The following is a 23,053-nucleotide window of genomic DNA, read 5'->3' on the forward strand; positions in this document are numbered from 1 at the left end:
AACCTATTTGGAAGGGAGCGCATCTGGTAGATTTTGTAAATACTTAGATTTTTCTTTTTCCTCAGAGCTTTTACTAGAGCTTGAATTTTAGCAGCGTTAAGTGTTAATGTAAACTTTACTGTAGATCCATAGCCTTGATGAACTGTGTGTAAAACAAACACTTTTATGAACACTTTTACGAGTTCTCTCATTATCAATATGCAGGATGAGGGAATGCTGCTGCTTCCATTTTGATCTGTGAAGGCTGAAATAGCTTAATGAAGTGGGTGGGAGGCAGGGGCAGTTGACATATTATTAACTTGCACCGAGATGTTCTTCCTCGCTGGTCTGCTTCCTTGCGCGTTACCCGAGATAGCTCTGCGCTGTGCTGCGGTCTGCAGGGCGGGTAGATCTTTAAAAAGAGACTGTGACTTAACATGGTGGTGCGCTGCAGACCTCCTCCTCCTCCTCTGGTGTCTGCTGGCAAGGAAGGACCTGGATAAGACAGGACCTCAGCATTGACTTAACACGGTATAATAGTCTCTGTGTTGCTAGCTTTGCGCAGGCAAAATGGTTATTGGCTAGGGCTGTGCCTTTGTCCATGACACTTTCCCAGTCCTTCTCTTTTCTTGGGGTTGTTTTTGATTGTTCTTGTTGTTTTCTCCCTTTGTGTAGGGAGGGAGGATTTGAACCACAGATTTGCCATGATTCTGCTGCAAAATCAGTAACAGCTGTCGGAGTTGTAAATGGCTTCTTGGTTGCCGTCACAGAACCTGCAGTTGATCAGCTCTGCCCTGAGCAATAAGTGGAGACATCAGGACCACTGAGGCTAACTAGAGAGTAAGGGTGGAGGGAATTATAAACCCTGAGGCAGGGGTCTAAATAGAGAACACAGGCACAGATGGGTATTGGAAGGGACACTCTGTTTCCTTTTATTGGATGTCCTTTTTAGATGCTGTGAAGTGCAAAGTTCACTGGAGCAATATCATAATGGGAGCTAGGAGGAAGATGTAGAAGAGGTTTCAGAGAAAATGTAATTTGAGGGTGAATTTTTCTTATCTTGTTCCCCTCCTTCAAAAATCCAGTATTCTAGCAAAACTCAGTGGGCAAAAGATATTCCATGCTTTGGTAGGGTCACTCATAAGTCATTTATGTTGATAGGCTAAACTATGTTCCTGTGTTGTCTTTGAGTAAATTAAGATATAAACATTGATACCTTAGAACAAGGCAAATGTTTAACAATTATTTGTCAAGAAAAATAAATCTTGAGATGTGAGAACTCCTGCTCCTGCAATGGACTGTACTAGAACCCAAACTTAATGAAATCAACAGTCATCACACAAGATGCTGCCTTTGTGGTTTTGGTAATGGGTTTAATTTATTTTTAACTTGTTTGTGTGTTTTGGCTGGTCATATTACATCTTCTGTAATCTAATTTTCCTCTTTCTCAATGCTGCCTTTTACTGCACTCCCTGGAAACACCAAATTTATTTGTGGGGGTTGGATTTTTTGCAATGCAAGTCAGAGTGAGGTGGTGTGTTGGAAATGTGCAGTGACTTCAGTCTGGGTCATCAGTCCACAGAGCTGGGTTGGCTGTCGTAACACCCTGAAATACTAGTTGTGAATCTTTTCCCTCTCACTGTGGGATTTGGACCCAGACACTCAGATTGGCATTGGTAGTGGGAGTCTTGTATGTTAGGTTGCTGTAATTCATTCTCTTCCAGCCAGCTACTTGGTATCAGGACTCTTGTTATTAATTTCTGCATCTGAGCCTTGTGAATTGTGTATGTCTTATTTCTAAACAACATCAGCACCTGAAAACTGCAGAAGGATGAAGAGAGTATTTTTGGGGCGTGGCTCAGGAAAGCTAATTTCTTTAAGCCTTATATATGATCTGCTTCCCATAGACTTGGACAGAAGCTGTACCTGTGTTTTCCAATATTTTACTTGACTAGGCTTTAGAACAGCCTGTGCCCCAGGAAGAGTGTAATGAGGAAGGAAACCCAGCCCTTGGGTGTCTGCCTAGAAAAATGGAAGTACCGCTGTGACATGGATAGAGGTATTAAGTTACTAATATGGGCTAGGTCTGTGTCACTCTGTCTTGCAACTTGTGCTATCTCATTTAAGTCTGACTTACTGTGCCTGCCCCTTTATAAACATATCACTGTTTGACTGTGTTAGACTTTGTCAGTGTTGCTGTTTATGTGGAGCCCAAATACTGTAAAGTAATCATTAGAAAACACTAACTTTGGATTCAAAGGTTTATTTCTGGTCTTTGTGATTACTGAGAAAAAGCAGGAAAAGACTGAACTGAAAGTCTTGATATTGAGAAGGGGAATATAAATAAATTATGCCTTTAAAAATAATGCTTATATTCATTTTAAATGGTTTTATTTGGAGGCTGGGCTGATGAATTTGCATTTTTGAAAGTAACGATACTGAAACAGCTTACAGGAAGTGTCCCATTCTGCACATCTTTCCCCCCTTTCCCAATTTCCAAAATCACTGGCTAATTTATTTCTATAAGAACATTTTAAAATAGTAATAGTTAAATAATACAAAGAGAATCAGTTAAGGCTCAATAGTGTTCAACCAGCATGTGCTGAATGGGGAAAAGCATAGTGACTTAATTAAAAGAAATGCAGGAAACTTAATTATTGCAAAGTATTTTTTCACTGCTAGAGGATTTGTGGGTGACTAAGAAATGTATAGACTGGAGTTTTTTATTTTTTAAATAAAAAACAGATATATGTTTTCATCCTTTGCTGGCTTGTTGACTCAATTTACTTGGATGGAATTTTTCAACATTTAAAACAAATTAAAATTCATGAATCATTTCTGCTTTAAGGCACAAGCTTTCATAGATACAACAGTTAAGACTTCTAACTGGTTACATACATAAATACTGTTTTGGATATGGCATGGGGGTTGGAACTAGATGATCTTTAAGGTCCCTTCCAACCCAAACCATTCTATGAGTCTATGATATATAAATTTTGTACTTGCTCCCTTAAAAAAATGCAGATGAAAGTTTTAATAGGTGGGATACAGTAGGCGTTACCTGTTATAAGGTAATTATTGTGCTTGAATAACTGTCCGTTTTAGCATTGCTTTGCCTCTCTGTACTGTTTCCTGCAAAAGCAGTGATTAGTTTGTAGTACAGATGTGAAGAAAATATGATACCATGGCAGAGGGCGATGACATGTTTGCATGTTTGTAAAGCTGTTTTGTGCCACCTTTGACAGTCTGCAATTTCTTGGTACTTGTTGAGAGAGGTTTTTCAGTTTTGCTGTAGTGATACATATATGCTCTTAAACTCTTAGGTTTTGATGCTTCTGCGCTTGTATGGTGTGACCCTGTTCAGGAGGGGGAGGTGTCATTTCACCCAGGGTGCGTGTGTATTAGATTAAGATCAGCATTGTTTTACTCCATGGTAAATGCAGCATGTGAATATTTTTAATTGTTTTAATTATTATGGCCAGTTGATTGCTGGTACAGGTGAGCAAGCTTTTTCACAAGCATTGTGTAAATGTGGCAGGCTTTATCATGAGGTTTTAATTTGAGCTTTCCTGAATTTGCTTAAAAATGTGACGTGGGGAACGTAGGTGAGCAGTCAGTGGATGTCGACAGAAAACAACAATCATTCCAGATGAAAATGTACATTCTTTTCCAAATAAATTATTTCAAGGGTATTTCAAATGGTTTGATATATTTCAGGATTCATTGAAGAAGCTTGTTTCTCCACTGCTGTAATATGCCTGCACCCAGTCACTGTAGCAGAGCTCTAGGCACTGTGTTGGTGTTCATAGAAGGAGTGCCAGCAGTGGCTTGCTTGTTTCTTCTCTGGACTTTCTTTGCAGGGGAAAAGGGGGAGCAAGGTGAGGTGTTTGTAGCTGTACACGTGCCCATGCATATGTATCACTGAGAACTAAAGAAGTTGCATTGGAATGTAAAATAGTTAAAAAAAGTAGACAAATTAGGAAGCAAAGCAAGAATATGCTCTTTTAGATGTTTCTTGCTAAGGCTGGTTTGTGTACCATAATGGACTTTTCACTGAAAGCTGTGTTCATTTTTGGCAGAAGAGATTTTTAAGAACACTGAAAATGTTGAAAGGGGGTTTTGTTACATGTACCAGATAGTGTTTGAAGCTTAACCGAACTGAGCATCCCGTAACTATAGCTGGAAAACAGAATGCCTGCAAAAACAAACCCATCCAGTCTTGTCCCTTGGGTGGCCTCTTCTGTATTCTTCATTACATGACTCTTGCTTTTGTCATGCAGCCTGCCTCCCATTTGACTGAGATCCACCTGTGAATGGTGTTTCAGTCTGGGAACCTCACCCAGGAACACATGCCCCATGAAGCTGCTGCATCTGTGGGTGTTTGCATGCTCCATTACAATCTTCACCAATTTCAGTGTGTGCTGTTGGTCTTGGCAGACTGTGAAAGACACTGGGAGGGAAATACACTGTGGAACTGTTAACCTGAAGAGCCGTTTTAGGGAAGAAGTATATGAATAATAAAGGAGGAAGAACTGGCAAATGCTTGAATTTGTCTTGGTGAAACAAAATGGTACAAATTTCCAGCATCCTTTTTTTTTTTTTTTTTTTGGTAGAAAACTGTAGAGAAGGAATTTATAGGTTATTAAAAGACTGGAAACTTCATAGTAACCCAACATTCTCATACTGTTTATTCTCCTCCACCTCCCACAACATTTTATTTCCCTTGTAATAATTAGTTTGAACTTTCGTCTATTTCTGTGGATCAAGTAATTTTCATACAACTTCAGGATTTTTTTTATATGCTTTAAATCTTTCTTCTAAATAATGTTTTTTTAATAACAAAAAAAGCCATGAATACATTATAATTTCAATTTTCATGGTGTATGAAAGATTTCTGCACTAGGTCTTTATTGTTTTTGAAGAATTCATCACCCTAGTTAAGAAGCTTAATATAAATTAAAGAAGGTATTAAGGAACATTAAGACATCAAAATGTGGAGCGTTCTTTTCCTTTCGATTGCTCCAAACGCAAACAAGTTGAATAAAATGCAATCAAAGGGCCTGTTTGGAGAACATTGAGTGGCTTTACAGCTGTGCTGTAGAGAACCTCTGGTAAGAGCATAATTCAAATAAAAAGGCCTTTCTTTCCTACTCCTAATTCTCTTTGTTGTGGTGACAACAGAGTACAAGCCTGATAAAAATTTAATCACCTTATCTTTTTAAAGCAAATTGCATATTTGTTTACACACAATATACATAACATAAAAAAGAAAAAGCTGCTATCCAATCCCACTCCCCTTCTAATCGCATTAAAGGCCCTTGCCTGGAAGTTTAAAAAAAATTTTAAATGTTTTATTCTTTATTCTGAAGTCCCATTGTTCAGGATTGCTTTATAAAGGCAGCCCAGGGGAAGATGAATATCGCCAAACTTAAACTCTGGACCAGCACTGAGCTGCAGATGCCTGGGATATGTCAGCGGAGTTGGTCCAGCTTAACTGGCTTCGGTGGTGCCTACTCCCCATCAAGAGTTGCAGGCAAGATGGGAGGATTACAGACAGGCCTGCGGATCTAGCACTTTGATTTGAAGCTGCTTTGTAATGAATTGCCTTTGATTCTGTGTCAGATCTGCTAACCTGAACTTTTCCCGCATTGTATGCATTTCTGAAAGGCTGCTGTAGGAGAGATTGCATATTGGTACTGGTTTTGTTGTTGTTGCCTTTTCACTAGGCTGATGAAATTTCAGTCCCTTGTGTTGAATTCAAAACATGTTTTCAGTTGTTTCTGCTCACCTTAGTGCACAGAGCATGAACATTGTTGGTTTTGTTTGTTTACTATTTTATAGGTGCTGGAGTGCTGACAAAAACACAGTCAAAAGTAGCTTCTGGCCCACTGTGGAGTGGCTCTGGGCTGAGAACTCCCTCGGATATAAATTAAGTCCCAATGAGATATTCTACAGGTTTTAAAATTATGAAAGCTCCTATGCTTAGTAGTTCCTTGATCTATTTTTTACATACCTAACTGTACTCTTTGGGACATTTTTGTGATTTTGTTCCTTTTGATTTGAGGATTTGCTCGGCAAGGACCACCTCAACAGTAAAACTTGTGAAAATCTATCACGTGCAACAGTCGTCATAGACTCATTGTGTTGATGTCTGCATGTTTCTTTCCTTCTCTCCTTTCCTGGGAGAGTACTACTTAGAGGTCCAGTGACAATAGTTGTGATTTTAAGGTGCTGTTCTGTCTTTGACTGTTTTGAATGGTCTTGGATATTTCACACTGACCTGCCTGTAATTTTTCTGTTGTTGAATTGTAACAAAAGCCTGTCTACATTCTCTGGCTTCCAAATATATTGTATGTATTTGTATTAATAATATGATGTCCTTATTGATTCCATTTTTTTTTTCCACAGTTGCTCCTATTGTGCACTGGGCATTTTCCATGCACTCTGTTTTTGCTTCAGGGAGCTTGAAGAATGTGCAGACTAAAAGCACAGCATCAGGATGAGAGTTGCCTCTCCCTGTAGGTATGCTGGGAGAATGAGTATAGATAGTGCTTAGGCATGATCTCAATGACTGCATGGACCTTGAGTGGCCATCAAGTGAAGGCAATTCATGAATAATTGCTGGTATGATATATCAGCTGGCATAACTGCAGCCTTGTTAATATACTGAAAGCACGTATATAGCCCATGCAGAAATTAATTTGAAATCCTTTCCTTTAGGCTAATGGCACAGTGTTGGATTTGAGACCAAAAAGGTTACCTTAGTGGTTGTCTTGTAGTTCTGCAAGCTGATCCATTGTATTGTGTGTACGCTTAATTTGTGTAGCCTAGACCTAGTAATCATTGTGTACTGGAGTCCCCCATGTAATTGGTATTAAAGCTAGTCTCTGGCATACAGAAACAAAAAATTGTGTCGAGCATACAAGTCATAGTTATGTTCCAGGAGTGCAAAGTATAAAGTTGTCCTCTCTTTAGGAGAGTTGCCTTGGGTGGGGCTAGCCAGCAAATGATTGTGGCACACAACATAACGACAGCTGAAATATATGTTGGCCTATAAGATGAAGTCAGGTTTGGTATTGTCGATCTGTTAATACTGAAGTATGGCCATAGCCAAGAAATGAAGAAATCAAGTAGGGGACTTCATTTCAGAGCTGTTATTTAGGGCTGAAGGGTATGTTGGGTTAGGGTGCATTTTGGAAAACCCACTATGGGAACTGGAAATATCCTTCTGAAGTGCATGTGGGCTTGTGTAGACTTAATAGACTTAATGTATAGACTTAAATAATGAGATGGTTGCAGAGCAATGGTATGATACGCAGTGGGGATTTGTCAAGTGCAGGAATCTATCTTGCTGCGTGGCTTCACGTGACAGTGGTCCATTTGCATCTGGTGTTCAATTATTCCATTTTAAAAAAAAAATGTTAAAATGTGGTTATGTTATGTAAATTTGGGAAATCAGATAATATATCCTGATCATCTTGCTGGAAATTGAGAAGTATAAAACTCTGAATGAATGGCACACTCTCAATGCAATGTAGTATGCTGGGCGTCCTCAGTGTAAATGGCAAGTTTAGGACTAAGCAGAGGGGAGGGGTAGGCAAGGCATGTATAGGCAAGTATGGCATTGATAACCATTCAGCACCCAATAGATATGGTGTGGTGCTGGAGCCTGTGCTCCATTTAGTAATATGAAAAATATCAGGCTGAAAATCAAGACGCTGACTTCATGCAGAGGGTATGGCAGACTAATTAAAGAAAAAAATGTGTACCAATTGAGCCTATAAAACTCTTCCTGACCTTGAGAAAACTCCCAGAGAGCTGTGGGAAACTCCAGTCTGTCCCCTCTGAACTTTTTTGTGTTGTTGTTTAAATATAGTAACTGCTTTTTTAATTAAAAAGAAAAATTAGATGGCATTTCAAATTGTGTCCGTGGTGCCTTGGGGACCTATTACAGTACAAATTACCCTATACTATTTAGTGAGGTCTTGTTTACTATTGTGTGAAGCAAGGGTTACCAGTGTAAGGATATAGGACAAGAAGGGCCCTTCTTTGAAAGTCTGGCTCTGCACATGAAAGTGACGCCAGCAATTGGAAGCAATTTGTGGAATTGTTTGATTATATTAATTATGGCACCAGCAAACAGTGCTTGGGAAACAGTTTTGTTTTCTTGCATTCTTTCTTGATTGCTTGCAGCAAAAGCCAAGATACAAAATGTGCCTTTAAGGACTGCCGGAGAGTGCAGTTCAAGCCATTGTGTAGAATTGGCACTGAGCTTGAAAGGGTTGTGTCCGGCTTGATGTGAGAGTTTTCCAAATACAGCTTCAGCCTGAACTTCACCTAGGTCAGCCTCTCGAATTAAAACAGCTTTTGTCTTCCTCATCAAGGAAGATTAGCTCTTTCCCTGCTAAGTAGGAGCCCACAATGAAATCCATGTTATTTCTAGTAGTACCACCTCTTATAATAACGTCTTTCAGTCCAAAAGCCTGTATAAACTTAACAAATTGATATACAAGACTCAATTCAGTTCACCACTGAACTGCAGCCTTCTCTGATGTGGTATGGGGCAGCTGTTCCCCAATTTATGGCAAAATGTTTTAGTAGTTAAGGATTTCCAAACAGTCTACCAAGCTGAGACTGCGGCAATAACTGCTTATGCAGGCTGGCTGTCACACCAGTGTTTGGTCAGGACATGGAGCAGTATACTTCTGCTCAAAGTGGCTGTAAGATGTTGGGTTTTTTTTTTTTCTTGTCTCTGTCAGCAGACAATGAATTATGGATATTTTGCATAGATCCCAACTACCGCGCCAAGGCATTAGTGTAATTCTCATTTGGAAGGAAGGAGTCTACTTTCTGGTCTCCTTGGAGGTTGATTGCTCTCTCTGGCCAACTTCATGCTGTAGTCCTATTAATATTCACAAGCTAGGCAAGATGATAATAGCAGATCTTGTACCAGCCAGAAGAGAAAAATGAATCTACTCTGGAGTTTGAAGCTCTAGCAGAATATTTGAGAGAGCTGACGAGATGTGGGAAAAGGTGGTGTGAATTCAAAATAGAATTACTGGAGAATTGTGAAGGGATTTACATAAGTAAAATTCATTGCCTGATCTGTGAAAGTAATTGAAGCTCAAATCCTGAGCTCTTGAGGGTAGCAAGGAAAGGAATATCCCTTGTTTCTTGAGTGAATCTCTGGTCAACTGTTACACTGAAATTGTGTAGGTAATCATATTATGCTTGTTATCATGGCGATGAACACCTAGAAGCAGAGTAGACTGGCTCCTGTAGGAGCACTGTACTTAAATCTTTTGGCTAGAAAGGTTTGTAGGTGTTGACACACTGACCCTGATGTCAGGTAGAGAATCCCTACCTGATCCTGGGCTCTAGTTAGCTCAGGACACGGTTTTCATGCCTGCTCTTTCTGAAGCACCATAAATTGACGACAGGCAGGTGGGATGCCAAGTTAGATAGGACGGGCAGTCTCTAGATGACCACTCTCATCCAGTCCACTATATGTGGTGTGGCATATCTGATGTTCCTATTACAGTGTTTATGGGCAGAGTAACATAGTATTTTTGTTCTTGGAAGGCTTACAAAGATGTTTTTCCTGATCAGCTCAGGGTTTTTTTGCTGGGATATTGAAGGAGAAAAATGACCACCTTAGCTTGAACAACATCAAAAGGTGGGATTTTGGATATCTTTAGCAGAGGAGAAGCGATAGCTTAATGTAAAGAGTTCAAGCAACAGGATGTTGTTACATTTTCTGTTATTCTTGTCCTTTCTGTCTGATGGTAGAGACAACTGTAACAGGAGGGGCTGGGCAAATTGATCCTCTGATTTTAGGATGCTTCTGCTTTTTGTTTGAAGCAGAACTTTAGGGATAATTGCACGAGCTTTTCATGGGTTTAGAGCACAGATTAATGATAACTTTTTTTGTAGAACTGCTGGCATGTTTTGGGACTAGGTGGAGAACAAGTGTGTGCTTGCTAGTGTATTGTGGGACTCTGAGAGCCAACGCTTGTACCACTGGTATTTCTCTTAATTTTGCCAGAAACCAGTGATAGATTTATTTTTCTTGCTTTAAAGTTGATTGGAAACTGAAACAGATAAGAGTGCTGTATTTGAACCTTGTACCCCTCTTTGAACATAGGTAAATGTTTTTTTTAAGTTTTGGATGAATATACATAGCTGTTGCAAGAGAAAAAAAAAAAGAAAAAATCTAATTAGGTTATAATTGTGTTGTGTTAAGTACTAGATTCTCGGGTCCCACAGTACTGACAAAAAGTTTCTATGTCCTTTCAATGCTCCATCATTGCAGTAAGCAGGACAAGAGACTGGTCCTTGTCCACTCTCAAGTGCAGTCCCCCTGCATCAGACTGTAGCATGGATGTTTCCATCTGGGGCTCTAATTATTTCTGGTTTTCAGGCCAACTGGCTTTTGTACTCTCTGTTAGCAGGAAAGTTGATGCAGGCACACACTCCTTAACTGTGTAATTAGGGTTCAGGCTCTGAGGGTTCAATTTAAGGAAATCCTGAAATTGTGAAAACCAGCTGTTACGAATAATCCATTGTGAGTGAGGATTATCCCCAACCCTTTGCCTCTTTCAAGTTTGCTCTTTTTTTCCTTCCCTCAGGAAGAAAGAAAAATGTCTGCCTGTCATAGTAAAAGGTTACGTTTGCCTCACATAAAAATTATTTCCAACATCACGTGTGCTATGTTAACTTGTTCTCTGATGTTCAGTCAGTTTTTAACATTTGAATGTTGACAGGAAACAAGAAATTGCAGGTGGTTGAGTCTTCTACCTGCAGTGTTCAAAGGAAGCAAATAGGGTATTTTGTTTACAGGAGGGAAAAACAAAGTTCAGTTTCACGCTGAAACTCTGCTCACAAATTCCTGAATGGAATGGGAGGATTGGAGATAATATCAGTAGGTCAAGAATAGTCTAGGAATTTCTTAATATTGAGTGCAAAAAGGAATATTTTTCTATTCTAGTGAGAGCTACTGGTGTAGCCTCAATGTGCTTTTTCCTAACACAGGGGTAATAATCCTGGGCCAGTGCTTTCTCGGGAAACCATGGCAAGTACCATTGCAGGTAGCTGGTGTAATACATTTGCTGATTTTTCTATTGGTAGGATGAACTTTTAATTTTGGCCTGAAAGCCGAGTTCTGATGAATCAGGAGACTTGAAATATTATTAAAAAGATTTTTCTTTTTTCCCCCTGTTGTGATTTTTCAGTGTCTTAAGAAAACTGTGTAATCATCCGTGGTAATACCCTGATGTTCATCAGTGCTAGCTAGGATAGTTAGCAGTAGGCTTTTTTTAACAAGTGTGCATATGAGAAGAGAGTTGTTTAAGTTCAGCAAAATAAATTATTTTCCTTGGCTGTGCTGGAGACCATGCCCTGCACCTATGTTGTTACACCTGTTTTCAATGATGTGTTTATCAGTTGCTTAAAAATTACTCCTCTCTGGCTGGGCTACAAGGAGACGCTGTATTATCTTGCTTCTCATCTACAGTGTGTCTAGCATTCAGTCTTTAAAATCTTCCATTCAAACACAATGTTTCATTAACTTTGAGGGAGGCAGGACTACTCCTAAATATTGAAGAGATCTGTGGAAATAGGAAATAGAAATATGGAGATGGGAAATCTGAAAAATAAAGTTGGAAAAGGAAAGAAAGATCTAAAACTCCTGAAGGGCAGAATAGCAAGTGGAATTGGGAGTCAACGAAGAAGGAGTGGGACTTTAGGAGAAGCGGTAGAGACTATTCTTGGAGACGTTTTCAAGGAGCAGAAGAGCAGGGGAGCAGAAGCAAATAATAAGCAAAAAATAAAAAATAATTAAAAAAAAAGATAAGGAATGACAATATTAGGTGAAAGGAGAATGTGAAGTGGGGAAATTATGTAAAAGGTAAAGTAGGATCCAAGCTTACAGGTAACAGTTGAAATATAAATGTATATGGGGAAAAAGCACAGCAGTGCTCCTTCACCCTGCCGTTGGATTAGGAAATGGAATTAGAAGAGGAGATATTCTGTCAGCTTTTGTCCTCCTCCCAGCTGAAATAGTAGTAGTAAAAACAAAGCAAAAGTAAACTGTGCTGGTTATGGACATTTATATGCCTTATGTGTTTGTTGTGTTTTGTGTACTGGCCAGCACTCCCCAGCAGTCTGGTATGGAGACTGTCCCCAGGGCCTGAGCAGCGACCACTGGGGTCAGCAGGAGGGTCTTTGTCAGGAGGCTTTGCTGTCTCCTTGTTACAGGGAGGCCTGATTAACTTTAGAAGAAAATGAAGCATTAGAGAAACCTTAAAACTTGTGTAGCTATGAAGATCCTCATTGCGGGGGGGTGGGGAAAATTGATTTCCTATATTTATACACAAGAAGAGGTCCAAAGTTACTGAAAAATCTGCGTGTTTCTGCGCAGATTTCTTGCGTGAGTAGTTGTAAAACTTTAGTCTGCAATGCATTTAACTATGTAAGATACTGTAAATCGCTAAGAAGCTAGCTTTTATTTGTGAAAATTGTGTAAAATACTGCATTTATCCTTTATTTTGTGCATGTGAAACTGTTCTTAGACTTGGAAAATATTTTTCCTGATGAGGTATCACTTTTCATTTGAATTTGAAAATTCACTTTTTTTTTTCCATTTCTAAATGGCTCTGTTTGGACTAAATCCTTGAGGCCATGCTGAGACAAAGGATATTGTGTTAAGAGTCTGTATTCTTATTTGTTAATTATTAACAGTAGTTGAAACTAAAAGAATGAAGTGCGTTAAACTATTTTACAACTAGATTTTCATATCTAACCTGGGTTAGTTGATGGTACAAGTACATTTTACATAAGACCTGTCTGGGCACTTCTTGTTACAGACATGGTTATGATGGGTGGGAATGAATTTGCTAAGCTTTCAGATATCTTATGTGCCTCTGAGGACTGCCCATTAATAATATTAATATATAGGTATTTTCCACTGTTGTATGCAAGGCATTTCTTAGAACTTTGAAGCTAAAGTCTTTTTTAGCACGTGGACCTTTTCAATTTAATCCATTAGCAACTTGGCAAAATAAAGTAATTGTCCAACAGAGGAAGAAAAAAAAATCTATTAACATTTGCTACAAATCCGAGTAGTACAGGCAGCACTTAATTAATGGAACAGATTTCTCACTATGTATTCAAGCTAACATAGCTATTGTTCAGGAGAGATTAGACCCTTAATGTAAGTAAGTTAAACTAGACCTCCATCTAAAAATATCCGTCATTTCAGCTATTAAAGGTCTGATGTCTTCTTCGGTGACAGATATATTTCCCTTCATTTCCTTGGTTTTGTAAAATGTAAAGTATGCATTGTGTGTAACGCGAGAAATCCGTGGAGGTAGATGAAACCCCGATTGTGCCTCCCCGCCTGTCTCTCCCTGCCTGCTCCTTTGTGCTGCTCCCTATCACAGAGCCTCTTCAGCCCTTAGACCTCCTGGCACCAGAGCAGAAAAACAGAAAATGCCATTTGTTTGGGTATGATGCCAGCCACCTAATCTGTTTGCAGAATGAGGGCCATGGGATCTGATTAGGTAATTTAGATACCTTGTGAATTTAATAATACCTGAGCTGCCTTTGGCTGTCAGCCCATCGTTTCACTGGTAGGAACTACCATGTTCTTCTATTTCTTCTGTAAACTTCTTACCTGTAGTACCTTATTTTGAGTCCAAATAGGTGTTAAGGGCTGCAGGTGAGGTGTATCTTTACTTCTTCATATAGGGAAGTCAGTGGTTGGGTAGAGGAGGTGAGATTGCGCAGTTTTTAAATACATTTTCCCCAGTACGGTTCCATGTGCAGCATATCCTTTTTTCTTGAAAATGGAGTTTTTCAAACATAAGATTCTTTGTTTAAACACCTCAGATGATGTACCAGGTTTCAGATGTCTTGGGCCATGCAAGTGCTCACTGATGTCACTGGCAGTTTTTGAAACTCGGTTTCTCTGAAGTGGTTATTTCATCCTCACGGCTGGGAGTTCCCTCACTTGCTGCTGCAGCGAGTGTTGCTCCGGGGCGAGAGGCTGACCTGCCCGGGGGCATCGCTGTCCCGCAGGGTTTGCAGCAGCAGCCTAGGTGCCTCCGTTCAGATACCCACAAGGGAAAATTTTGGCTGCAATTTTAATGCCACATCTCCTCCCTTCCTCTCTCCTTTCCGCCAATTAGCATTTTTTGGAAATTAGAGTCTCGCAAAGCCTACTAGCATAAATAGAAGTGTTTTAGGATTTGTTTGCTTTAATTAATTTAAAGTGTGTCTTTCTGAAAGGATTTAGTTAAACATCTTTCTTAAACGGTAATGTGCCAGTAACAGCAACATTAGTAATAGCGATAAGACCCAGAAAGGGAAACCAACTAGAAAGCAAAATGAAATGCCTCTTTGTCCAAAAAATAAATGGTCTTCCCAGGAAAGTGGAGGAAACCCTGTTCAGGGACACTTACAATTAGGTTGGTCAAAACAGTAGAAAACATATAGTATGAAACAAATCCTGCAACGGTAGAGTGGGACTGCATGATGTCACTCTTTTTCCTGTTTTTATTTTGTTTTTCTCTTTTTTTGACTGTTGCTGGTTTTTTTTTTTTCAAGCAGCACCCAAGATGTTCTCGGAGCTTTCCAAATAGGAAATAAGTTGCTTTTCATATAATGATAAATTATTTTTCATAATGAAGATGGAGTATTTGTAAGGCTAATGATATTAATGGGATTTATATGAAAGCATCCAATTAAAAATCAAAACAGCTGCATCAAACATGACTATACAATGTAATAAAACCATATAATATTGTGGTCTGGCCACACCATATTACCTAGTTTGATTAATTGAACCTTACGCATGCAAAGATAGTCATTATCAGACTTCTCAACCATCAAGGAAAAACAGTCTCAATTATTTTCACAGTGAAATAAGCATTGCTCTTTTTTCTATTCTGCCATCTGAAAAGAGAAAACAGCTGCTGCTGTGACTGTGAAATGCAAGATCTTGCAGAACTATACGAAGTTGATTCTGCTTGATGCTGGACTTCTGCAGCCTTAATGTAGACAGTAATTTATTTAGTTATGTAAGAAATGTGTTGCTTTTCTCCTCTTTTATGCTCTTGCGTTTTTTAAAAAAAGCAAGACCCCTCTATCTCCAAAAGTCTCCCTGTGGCTGCGCTGCAGGGCATTAGGGCTGTTTTAAACCTCTGGTTATGAAATGGCAAACGGGCAGTTTCCTGGTTTTGCTTCAACACTTCCTCGTTTCCTCCTTTCCCTGTGCTGTGCGGTGGGGATGCTGCCTGGAACAGTTTGCTACCTGACACAGCAAGATGAGAAGGTGGGTGCTGGTGCCGTGTCCCCCTGCAATCAGCTGTAAGTGCCTCTAGATGCGTCTGTGCTGGAGCAGATCACCTGTGCTTGTAGACCTCCTGTCTCCAGTAAATCATAAGCATCTCAATCTTTTTGTCAGGCTGTGATATGAGAATCCTCATCTGAATTTCAATATGAGGGGAGAGAAGCTGATTAAGTGTTTGAGATAAGGTTATGTGACACCACAGGTTAAAAATACCTGAACTGAGTTTGGCCAAATGCCTGAGAACCACATTGCAGTGTATTCGGGTGGCTGAATAAGCTTCCAAGGAGTCTGCTGTCTTCCGCTTTAAGAAAGCAATTCTTCAGGAGTGTTCTTTTAGGAGCTGCATCTTTCTTGTTTTATAGTGTTTCTTTGGTCTCTGCTATCTTGCATTTCTTATCTAAAATGTCACCAATGTGTCGAGTTAAAAGAAAATATAAAAGTGTAATAAACCCTAGCCATTTAGGAAGAAAAGGACAAATATTTTTGTTTGGTACAAATTGTCTGGAGAAAGACTTAAGTGAGATCCCCAGAATCCTACACAAGTTAATTCTAGTTCCCCTAAAATGTGACAGTTGAAACCCTTAACAAATACTGTGTTTTAGCAAAAAAAAAAAAAAAAACCCCAAACAAAACCCCCCAAACGAACACGAAACTTTATAGTTTGTTAAAACCTAAGCAATGTGCTTCTGGCAGGTCTGGGAAACAGACTAAAGACATTCAAGAACCTTCTGACTCTTAGGACTCTATATAATTTTAGTATTTTTACTAGTTGTTTTTCATTCATGACTTATATTTTCATAAATATTCTTAGTGATGAGAAGAAACTTCGGGAGATGTGTGTAAATAATAGGAAAAGTCTGCTGAGTAAAAGGCTTAGACCAGGCAAGTTGGTCTGGCTTGTTTAAAATTTTGCCTGGATTTAATACTTTAAAAGCTGTAGAAGGATACAGCCAGGATACTGCACTGCAATTTGGGGTATCACTTTTGTGAACTATGTTTGAAGGCTTCTCTTATTTTTCATGGGAGTTACCATATTCCAGAAGTGTGATGCAGAAATGTGACTTTCCTAATGCATCTGATTTACTTTCTTATTTTATTTGGTTGATTTCAGAAGTAAACTTGCCTATTCATTTTTTCTGGTTATACTGAACTGTGATGTTGAGCGCATTTGTCATGCGTGTTCTTGGGTTTGTTTTTTTTTTTTTTTTACAGATGGGCTGAAGCCAGATACCAAGATGCTTCTTACTGTTGCCTCCAAGAAGAAATCTAAGGCAGGGAAGGGGGATACAGCCAAAGAGGATGAAAGCAGCAAGAATGATTCAGCCCAACCTGTTACCATCTCTCTTCTCTTTAAAAGATATGTCTTTGACACACAGAAGAAAATGATTCAATCCTGAGAAAGCGAGAGAGGCCTCTGATTGTACCTGAAAGACCAGACTCTGAAATGAATTCAGGTGGAATGTGTTTCTTGTCTGAACGCATTAGACCTGTTCTTTCCTCACAAACAGAGCCTGGAAGCTCCTGCTGACTATGTGCCCCCTTCCAAAATCTCTGCAATCTGGTTTTGTTCTGTTAGAATCTGCTAATTTGGTCATCTTTGCAATGTGAATCTTTACTGCCTCTTGGAGAATGTCACCTGCCAGATGAGCACATTCAGGTGTGCGTTCTAATAGCATTGCTTTTCTGGAGAATTGTTTTGAAGTTTCTCTTCATTTAAAAGTTTGCCACCAATATTAATCTAAATCTAGTCAAGATGTGAATTTCATGCGACCCACAAAGTGAAGCTGATTTAGTCTAGGTTTAATTCCCCGAGCAAAGTGGGGGGACAGAAAGCACATGATTTAATAGGTGAAACCTAAAATGGATGTTTCACATTCCTTCAGCTGCAACTGTGTAAGATGCTATCTGAGAGATGGTATGGATCTTTTTTATAAATATGATTTATATCTAGAAATGTTTTTCATATTAAACATAATGATGCGTGTAACTGAGAGTCTTAATTGTTCTGTCTGCTGTTCCAAAGGTTCAGAACCTATCTTCAGTGACATTTTACATAGCTTTTCTGAATTTCCTGCCTGTTCTGTGGTGAATCCTACTCCAGAATTGTTTTCTTTTTTTGTAACCAAAATGTCTTTTGTGCGTGAAAGAAAAAGTTGCCTCTGGAAAAAGTCAAGGGCTTTACTTCATTAAAATAACGATAGAAGATTGCAGCATAAGCCTTGTAAAATGAGTATCTCCAAGATGCTTTAGAAACCATTAGTTGTTTAATAGGGATTTCATGGCTGCTTTAGTTCTTCTCAGTTTCATGTCCTAGGCTCATAAAAAGGAGAGCACTGGTAATATCCCTTCTTTGGTATTTATAAAGCATAGGACACCTTAACATGAAACCTAACAATAATTCCACAGGTACAAAAGCTGCAGTCTGGAACAGAAATTGGACCCAGGCTTGGCAGCATGGAAAATGTTAGTTCCTGCCTTTTGAGCAAAAAGACTGCTTCTTCTTGTTAATGTTAAATAGCAGCCTGTGACCCATTTGCTGAAGCCAGCCATAGAAGATGACCACATGTATAATATAAGTGCATTAGTTGCACATGGAAGTAAATAACTGTAATAGATTGTTACGCTCATTCTTATTAATCATACTATTATAATTACATTATTAATAACACTCAAAGCATTATTAATCGAATATCCATTGATGGGCGTGAGTCCATCATGCTAACACGATCCTAGTTTTTTCAGTCTTTTTCTTTTCCTTTTAAGTTCCAGGTAACCAAAGTGGATACAAATGGCAAAAATATCAGCTACTGAGAGGATATTTACAGCTGAACAGCCGTGAGACGGGGCAAGTCTGGTGTCTAAACTAGGTTGATGGTGTCCCTTTAAATCAGAACAGAATTAGTGCTTTGTGGAATAATCCCAAACAGTTTCTGCTGAGTGAGTCCCAGCAAAGCTTTAGCACATCCCTTAAGATTATGGGGTATGCTTTCAGTGTGATCCCAGAGGAATTAGGCAGGCAACTTCAGCTATGGCTTAATGTGACTTGTGCTGCCAGCCTTGCTGGAAAACATATCCTTCTGTAATGAAAAAAATGCATTTCACACCCCTGTCACCTCTCCTTCCCCATTTCTCTCCTCTTCCCACACACCCCCAAAGGCAGTCTTTGGAAAGAATATTTATTATGTTATCTTTCTTTTAAGCCTTTATCAAATCCTGTTTTGTACCCTGCACTGTTACCTCTGCTTAAGATACTGCAGTGATGGAAGCTAGAGAAACAGATGATATAGAAGGAATGCCGTTATTACGATCCCAGGTTAGTCTAAGAATTATTGGTATAAAAAAACCTTCTCATAATAATTTACTTTTGACTTTTTTTTAAGAAACTTAAATTTTTATCTCTATAGTTCTAATGTCCTTGCCAAATTTTAAATGGGTCACTAAATTCTGCCAACTCTGCTTGGAGTTTTGGAAAGAAGAGGGCGGTCATCAGGAGAGGTGTCCTGCTGTAGGATATTGTTGGCTGCTCCAGAATTGTTAGCCTTGCACTTACAGGTTTTTGTCTTTCTCGTTTCTAAGGCATTTTTTAATAGATCTGGAGAGGAGGCTGTTAGCGTAAATGGTGGTATGTATTTTTACAAAGCACAATCTGATTAATGTTTTCCCCTCTACACTGTGGATTGCCCATAGCAGGATCAGTGAGTCAGCTGTTACGGAACTTGATCCATTTGAAAACTCATTAGTCTTGAATACTTAGTTTTGCAGCCCTCTGCTTGGCTGAAAGGTCTTCTCGTGCTGAGGCTCCCATGGTTTATTTGCTTGGGGTACTCCAAAGGAGGGAGCAGCAACAGCTTCCAGAGTTGGACCTCTATCCCTTTTTCATCCAGTCTCCTGTAACATACTTTTAAAAATCTTTTCCCCTCATCTTCCATCTCATTTCCAGACTAGTGTACTAACTCAGTGTCTTACTTCCATCCTCTCAGTCCTAAACCTAACCTCTTCCATAGTGCTCCTGTTTCCCATCTTTGCTCATTGCTTCTCCTTGTTCTGGCTCTGCTCTTACCTCTGGAGAAGATGTAAATCTGGGTGCTAGCAGGGGTCCCACAGCAGGTGTTGGGAGCCCAGCACGGTGGGGAAGGCTCTTGCCCTGCAGCTTACACCAGCTCCTGTGTGCGGTGAGTAATTGCCTGTGTTCAGGCGCTTAGGCTATGACTTGGGCAGAGTCTCACGGACAGCTACTTCTGACCCAGTCGGAGCAGGCCGTGCAGAGGCTGTGCCTCATATGAGTCCTGTCACCCACCACCGTATCCTGTCCTTGTGCTTTGTAATCCTCTATGTAAAGCCCCTGTTGCAAAGCCACGTCCTTTCGTTTTGTTCCCCTAGCAGAGGTTTGTGTAGGACAGACAGCTGGAGAGGTATCCGAAGACTGGGGTTTGGTTTTGTCTTTTTTTCCCCATTTTGAATTCCAAAAGGAGAAGTTAAGTGTGCCCAAGAACTTTGATTATAATGTGCTATTACTTCAGATCTCTGGCTGCTGTCCTGAGGCTGTTGGATACACATTCGAAAAAGGGTGAAATGGTGGAACAAAATGATTATGGGAAAATCAAAGCTTTTAAAGACATTTGTAGGATGAACAGATGTTCAAACATTCTTTTATTTGGTTTCCAGACAGACGTAGAGACTTTCCTTTCATCCTCGTAATCAGTGCATTATGCTGTAATTTGTAAAAATGGCATTAAAAAAATATTAACAGGGTCATATTGTGATCTACTGACTCTGTATCATTAAGCTGTGAAGTTAAGAATGGCAACTGGGAACAGGGGTTAAATGTTGCAGAATGTACTGTACTAGCGTATATTGTCAGACTGTATTATAATGAATCCAAAATGAAATAAAGATGTAAGGAGGTTTTTTAATACTGCTAAGGTTGGTGTTGCAAAACTAGAAACGTTTCAACTGTGCAGATGTTCAGTGAGTAATACATCTTTGGGTTGTGGGGAGAGTAGCAGTGAAAAAAGCTTTGTTTTTACAAGCCTGTTTTCTGCTTTTCCTTGGAATTTATTTTGGGACTGCAGTCTGGCTTGTGATCCTGCCAGAGGTCTTGAGCCGTGAGGGTCAAAGCATGCAATCGTGGTAGCAAGGATTCAGTAGGTGGCATCCTTTACTTGGAATCAAAACTAAATCTCCCCACCTAAAAATTGGGGTATGCACTGGCATTGGTAATGAAGATTTTGAATCAAGCCTGTAACCCATCTCTCAAAGAACAGTTTCTATTAAAATCCACAGTGCATTTAATGACTGGGGCAGAGCCATAAACTCCAATCTGTTGACCAAACCCTGAAGTACGAGTGTCCTTTCTGTGTTTCTGGCTCAGTTCAAAATAGCTTTTTTCCTCAAATCCTACCAATTGTGTTAATTGGTTGCAAGTACCTGACTATGGAAAAATGAGCCATCCGCACTGGTGGAGCTCTTGGTGTGTACAAGACATCTCTTTCTGGGCAGTAGGCGCTTTACTTGCTTGTTGGAACTCTGCAGTTGAACAGCCACAGGGTGGCAGAGCAAAAGTGAGAGCCCAGCACGATGAGGAGTTGTAATGATGCAGTCATGTCCTGGAGCAGCCATGACCCACCCCAGGGCTGTCTGCATCTCACTGCTGGGAGATCAGCTCTGTATTTACATCTGTAAAATGCTCTGGGATCTTGTGAAATGAAGGATGAAAGGCAGCAGAGGAATGCTACCTTACCTTACTAGCAGTTTCAAAAACTCTTTGTGTTTTCCTTTTAGTTTAATATCCACGGTGAGCTGTAAAGCTCTTTATTTACAAACATAGGAGTTTTAAATGAACTTACTGAGGATATAAATAGAATAATTTTAAGACAGAGGCTAGCACAGGGAGCTAACCTGCCAAGCCTAGGAGGAGAAGAGCTGTATGACTGCAGTCTCTGGCAAAGCCAGTCTTGCTAGATGATGGACATCCAGAAGGAGTTCAAGGGTTTGGGGAGGTTGTGTTTAAGAAAGGTATTGGAGAAAGGGAAATAGTCTTCTGGGATTCCCCACAAATTCTCCTGCTGTTCTGTGCAAAAACAGGTTAAAAACATCATTAGATATAGTTATAGCTCCACCATAGACAATATGTAAGAGGAGAAGGAGTACGATGGGTCTGCTCACTTCTTGTTGCCAATGCCTGAATATGGAATCTTCTCCCACATCTGCTGCTGTGCATGCAGCACTGTTTTTAGTTCCAATTTGTTAGTGGACTTAGAGTTTAGGGTAGAATGGGTTTTCCATTCCTCAGTAAGTATTATAGTTCTTTGTTTTTATTTGTGTGTCTGATATGAGTGCTTTTCTAAGATGGCATAATCAGTCTGTAGGACTCCTGTCTTCTTCCCCTTCCTCAAGGTGACTGTTGCTTGTCAAAGGTGAATGCTCTAAGGGACCTCTTTGTCTCAGAGCCAGACGTTCCTGATATGCATTTGTATGCTTTTCCTAATAAATGACAGGAGAGGGAATACCATCTAATTCTTTTCTTTTTGGACCTCATGCTCAGGATCAGTGGTGAAAGGAACACATCAAACAGAATCAGAAAAACCCTGCAAGACCTTTAGTAAATCTCAGCTCTACATGCCCTACAAGGATCATTCTACAAAACATGACCGTCTTTTTGACTTGAGTCCTTGCCAGTCCTGCCTGTTCTAGTTCATGTTTCTTAACCAAAAGCTAATTTGAGGTCTGGATCAAGAGCTTCTAAATTAAACAACCCTGGTAGTGACTGAGGTGCCTGCTAGCACCATTGTGTTGGCATTTTGGCTAAACTGATCTGATTACTTATGATCCTTTAAGAAATCTAGGTTGTTCATTAGCTCTAGAAGGTTCTGTTTAGATCGATTCCTTCTCCTTTGATTGGAAGTCATGCAGTCTCTTTGTGTTTTTGTTGATCATTCTTACATTTCTCAAGGACCTCATTCATGTTAATCAGAGAGACTCTATCCTTCTTGGACCACAAAATTGCTTTTATTAGGCTATATATGGCCCCCATTCAGATGTGTAGGAGTCAGTTTTTTTATACTGTTTTCTGTGAAAATTGATATTTTAGTGCCTATAACTTCAGTCTGACAGTTAGGAATAATCCATGCCCTCATGGCGAATTCATTCCCAAAACAGCATTGCATAAGGACAAGCTGAAACTTAGACCCCACACAGTGGTTTTGGCTAAATTTCTTGGTTTTTTGCAAAAGTAAGCAATCCATCATCTAGTTTTTTTCTTAAGTTTCACTTTAACCAAAGCTGAGTTGAACTCTGCACCCTTTGTGAGAATACTGTTTTATTATCTGGAAAGATCAAGGGCTTTCAGAAGCTCTTCTAGACACTGTCAAGTTACTGAAAGATTATCTACATTGGTGCCCACCCGCATTAATGTATATGTGATTTCTTCTCTGCAGAATGTGGGTCATACTGTCTGTGACGACATTAGAAATGGAAACAGGGTATCTAATGATAATAGTTGGAAGAAAGAGAAGTTGCTTACTGTGCAGGAATCGGAAATAATCAAAATTATTCCCTTCAAAAAATTAGGCATCTGAGATGTTTTTGTTGCCTACACGTATTCTGTAACTTCCTATCCTTTTTTATTACTGCAGAACATATGAAGTACCCATTTTTATATTGTAGCATAGGAACAGTTTCTGTCTTGCCAACAATACCCTTTCTGGTGATTGATTTCTTGGTTGT

The 23,053-nt window shown here is 39.6% G+C and overlaps 1 protein-coding gene across 2 annotated transcripts in view; it reads left to right on the forward strand.

Annotated features, from left to right (window-relative positions):
- Positions 1-18,055, forward strand: part of EEFSEC (eukaryotic elongation factor, selenocysteine-tRNA specific) — a 129,088-nt gene extending 111,033 nt beyond the window's left edge. For both annotated transcript variants that reach the window (XM_069812183.1, XM_069812184.1), the window contains exon 7: positions 16,541-18,055. In XM_069812183.1, the coding sequence (XP_069668284.1) occupies positions 16,541-16,725 (185 nt within the window). In that variant the 3' untranslated portion in view covers positions 16,726-18,055. The remainder of the gene's footprint in view (positions 1-16,540) is intronic.
- The last annotated feature ends 4,998 nt before the right edge of the window (positions 18,056-23,053 follow it).

This window comes from Haliaeetus albicilla, chromosome 24 (genome assembly GCF_947461875.1).
Source record: "Haliaeetus albicilla chromosome 24, bHalAlb1.1, whole genome shotgun sequence".
NCBI classification, from domain to species: Eukaryota; Metazoa; Chordata; class Aves; order Accipitriformes; family Accipitridae; genus Haliaeetus; species Haliaeetus albicilla.